The 4,494-nt window shown below is 38.7% G+C and overlaps 1 protein-coding gene across 1 annotated transcript; it reads left to right on the top strand.

Annotated features, from left to right (window-relative positions):
* The first annotated feature begins 3,197 nt into the window (after positions 1-3,197).
* On the top strand, positions 3,198-4,106 carry LOC113769333. The gene has a single exon (XM_027313791.1). The coding sequence runs from the start codon at positions 3,198-3,200 to the stop codon at positions 4,104-4,106; it is 909 nt and encodes a 302-aa protein (XP_027169592.1).
* Positions 4,107-4,494: the final 388 nt, after the last annotated feature.

The raw sequence follows: 4,494 nt of genomic DNA on the forward strand, positions 1-4,494 counted from the left end.
TTTATTGCTGAATATATATAGGGAAAAAGTATAACAACCATGTTCCCATGACTTCTGAGCATAACCCACTACATAATCCATGTTCCCATGACTTCTGAGCATAACCCACTACATAATAACAACTCCTAAACATATGCAACTGATTTCCTAAAAACAAGCAACAAATAAAACATTCCTAAAGACTCGTTCTGCAGACTAAGGCGCATGTGCACATCTCCAACAATCTCCTCCTTGCCTTAGTGTTTGCAAACACCTAACTTGATTCTCAATTCTTCAAATTTTGCTTTTGGAAGGGCTTTGGTCAGCACATCTGCAATCTGCTCCTCTGTCTTGCAATAAATCAGTTTGATTTCACCAGCTCTCTGCTCTTCTCTTAAGTGATACAGCTTGATATTGAAGTGCTTTGTTTTTCCATGAAAAACAGGGTCCTTTGAGATTGCAATAACAGCTTGATTATCTACAAAAATCTCTGTTGGCTCAATCTGATTCATGTGCAAGTCTACAAGTAATTTTCTTATCCAAATCGCTTGGTTCACCGTAGCATTCGCTGCAATAAATTCTGCCTCTGCTGTACTTTGAGCAACCACATCTTGCTTTTTTGAACTCCATGAGAAAACACCTGAACCAAAAGTAAAACAAAAACCAGTTGTGCTTCTCATGTCCTTAGTAGAACCTGCCCAATCACTGTCAGAGAATCCTTGAAGCCGGAAATCATCACAATAGGAATACTTAATGCCATAATCTGTTGTACCCTTGACATATCTTAAAATACGTTTAGCAGCTGCAAAATGTACTTCACTGGCACAATTCATAAACCTTGACATCAAGCTTACTGCAAACATTATATCTAGTCTTGTGGCTGTGAGATACATCAAACAATCGATCAGACTCCTGTATAGCCCTTCATTAACCTTTTCAGCTCCATCTTCTTTGCTAAACTTCTCCTTTTGATTCATTGGTGTGCTAATCTCTTTGCAATTTTCCATATGAAATTTCTTAAGAATTTCCTTTGCAAACTTCTTTTGACATATGAAGACTCCATCATGGCCTTGCTTCACCTCCATTCCTAGGAAGTAGGTCAATAAACCGAGATTTGTCATTTCAAAAGCTTTGAACATCTCAGCTTTAAATTCATCCACTAGCTTCTCATTACTCCCTGTAACAAGCAGATCATCAACATAAACAGACACTATAATTAAGTTGGCATTTGATTTCTTCACATATAAGGTGGCTTCACTTGGACTTTTAACAAACTCAAGACTTTGAAGATAATTGTCAACTCTACTATACCAAGCCCTGGGAGCCTGCTTAAGGCCATATAAAGCCTTTCTCAATATGTAAACTTTCTCCTCCTGTCCTTTGACATGAAACCCTTCTGGTTGTTCAACATATATTTCTTCTTGAAGATGACCATTTAAAAAGGCTGACTTTACATCCAACTGGTAAAGTTTCCAACCTTTTTGTGCAGCCAAGGCCAACAACATCCTGATAGTGTCTAAACGTGCAACAGGAGCAAAAGTTTCTGAAAAATCTACCCCAAAAATTTGACTATACCCCTTCACAACTAACCTGGCTTTGAGTTTGTTAACAGAACCATCAGCATTGAATTTGGTTCTGTAAACCCATTTCACTCCAATGATCTTTCTATTTTGACGTTTGTCTACCAATTCCCAAGTGCCATTCTTCTCGATCATACGAAGCTCTTCTCTCATGGCTTCAACCCAGTTGTCATCTTTCTCTGCTTCCTTAAATTCTGCAGGTTCAAAAACAGCAACATTGCTTCTTTCATAGATATCAGATAGAGATCTTGTGCCACGAGTTGGGACATCATCGATATTGTCATCAAGATAATGTGTATCCACTAGCACCCGTTTTTTTAATGATTCCTTCCAACTCCATTGTTTATCTTCCATAAACTTGACATCTCGACTTACAATAATTTTTCCACTTTGTGGTTGGAAAATTCTGTAAGCTTTGGAAGTGCTGCTATAACCAACAAAAATACCTGCTTCTGCCTTCTTGTCAAGTTTGTCTCGTTTCACCTGTGGCACATAAGAAAAAGAGAGGCAACCAAAAGTTCTTAGATTTTGTAAATCTGGTTTGTAGCCAAACCAGGCCTCAAATGGTGTTTTTCCTTGTACAGCTCTAGTTGGCAGCCTGTTTAACAGGAAAACTGCGGTGCTTGCAGCTTCTGCCCAAAGACTCTTTGGTAACTCCTTTTCATATAGCATGCACCTCGCCATCTCCATGATGCTCCGATTTTTCCTTTCACTCACACCATTCTGTTGTGGAGTGTAAGGTGCTGTGAATTGGTGTTCAATGCCGGTTTCCTCACAAAACTTGTCAAAAACTTCATTTGTGTACTCTTTCCCATTGTCAGACCTTATTATACGCAGCTTGAAATTACTTTGATTCTCCACAAAAGCTTTAAACTTCCAAAAAGTGTTAGCAATCTCAGCTTTGGATTTGAGAAAATAAATCCAGTAAAATCTAGTATAATCATCTATAAAGACAATATAGTATTTACTAGCATTCAAGGATGGAGTTGCTTGAGGTCCTCCAACATCTGTGTGTACAAGTTCCAGCTTGTGTGATGCTCTCCAGGATGATTGAGAAAATGGTTTTCTTACTTGCTTTCCATATTGACAAGCCACACAATTTGCTAGTTTATCCTCCAACAATGCTACACCCTTCACAAAGTTATTTTTCTGCATATATAAAAGTCCAACATGATGGAAATGCCCAAGTCTTTTATGCCACAATTCTGCATTGCTTATATGACTTGCAAGTGCTGCGTGCTCATCCTCCATCAAATTTAAGGCAAAGCTCTTGGCTCTCATCTTCATTTTAAACACATCTTTGCCCCTTACATCCTTGATTAAGCACCACTTGTCTTCAAAAATAACTTTAAAGCCTTTTTCAACAAGCTGTCCAACACTAAGCAAGTTTTGATCAATATCAGGCACATATAAAACATCAGTGATATGTTTCAAACCTGTCAAGCTTTCAATAGCCACGGTCCCTTTCCCCTTGACTGAGATAAACTCACCATTTCCAATTTTTACTTTGGAAATGAGAGTCTTATCAATCTCTGTAAAAAGAGCTTGATCATTGGTCATGCTGATACACAATCACTCTTCAATCATGCTGATCCACCAGTTTTTGATGGCCAAAATTATCAAGCATGGGCTGTTAGGATGACAGTCCACCTTGAGGTATTGGATCTTTGGGAGGCTATAGAAGAAGATTATGATGTTCCACTGCAACCAGCAAATCCAACGGTGGCACAAATGAAGAATCATAAGGATAGAAAAACAAGGAAGTCAAAGGCTAAAGCATATCTTTTCTCTGCCGTTTCAAGCACCATATTTACCAGGATCATGAATCTGGAATCAGCCAAAGACATATGGGACTATCTCAAGAAAGAGTACCAGGGCAATGAAAGAACCAAGAATATGCAAGTGCTCAACCTAATCAAAGCGTTCGAGATGGTGAATATGAAGGAGTCAGAAACGATTAAAGACTACTCTGACAAACTGCTAGGCATTGTTAACAAGGTGAGACTGCTCGGTAAGGACTTTTCTGATGAGAGAATCGTCCAAAAAATTCTTGTCACTTTGCCTGAGAAATATGAGTCTAAAATATCTTCTTTGGAAGAGTCTAAAGATCTGTCAAGCATATCCTTGGCAGAGTTAGTTAATGCTTTGCAGGCTCTAGAGCAAAGAAGAATGATAAGGAAAGAAGAAACTGTAGAATGTGCTTTCAAAGCCAAATCAAAAAATTCTAGAGGAGGAAAAGACAAGAAAATTATGGAGAAGAGCAGCAAGTTTAGCAAAGCCAACAAAAATGATGCAAGTTCACCTTGCCCATATTGCAAGAAGTTGAACCATATGCCAAAAAGGTATTGGTGGAGGCCGGATATCAAGTGTAGAAAGTGTGGCAATATGGGACACATGGAGAGGGTCTGCAAATCGCAACAGTTCGAAACAGCAGGAGTGTCCACAGAACAACAAGAGGAAGAACAACTCTTCGTGGCTACGTGGTTTGCTACCAACAACAGCTCAAGTGCCACCGTTGGATTTGCTAGTAGCAGTGGAACATCATAATCTTCTTCTATAGCCTCCCAAGGATCCAATGCCTCAAGGTGGACTGTCATCCTAACAGCCCATGCTTGATAATTTTGGCCATCAAAAACTGGTGGATCAACATGATTGAAGAGTGATTGTGTATCAGCCTCCATTCTGAAAGTTTTTGTTTATATCACTCAATCTTACAGGTCCTTCAAGATAAGAGCTCTGATGCCAATTTGTAGTTTAGCTTTTGATATATTTTTTGGGGAGCATGAAACTACTTCTTTATTGCTGAATATATATAGGGAAAAAGTATAACAACCATGTTCCCATGACTTCTGAGCATAACCCACTACATAATAACAACTCCTAAACATATGCAACTGATTTCCTAAAAACAAGCAACAAATAAAACATTCCTAAA

The sequence above is a fragment of the Coffea eugenioides genome, chromosome 4 (genome assembly GCF_003713205.1).
Source record: "Coffea eugenioides isolate CCC68of chromosome 4, Ceug_1.0, whole genome shotgun sequence".
Lineage (NCBI taxonomy): Eukaryota > Viridiplantae > Streptophyta > Magnoliopsida > Gentianales > Rubiaceae > Coffea > Coffea eugenioides.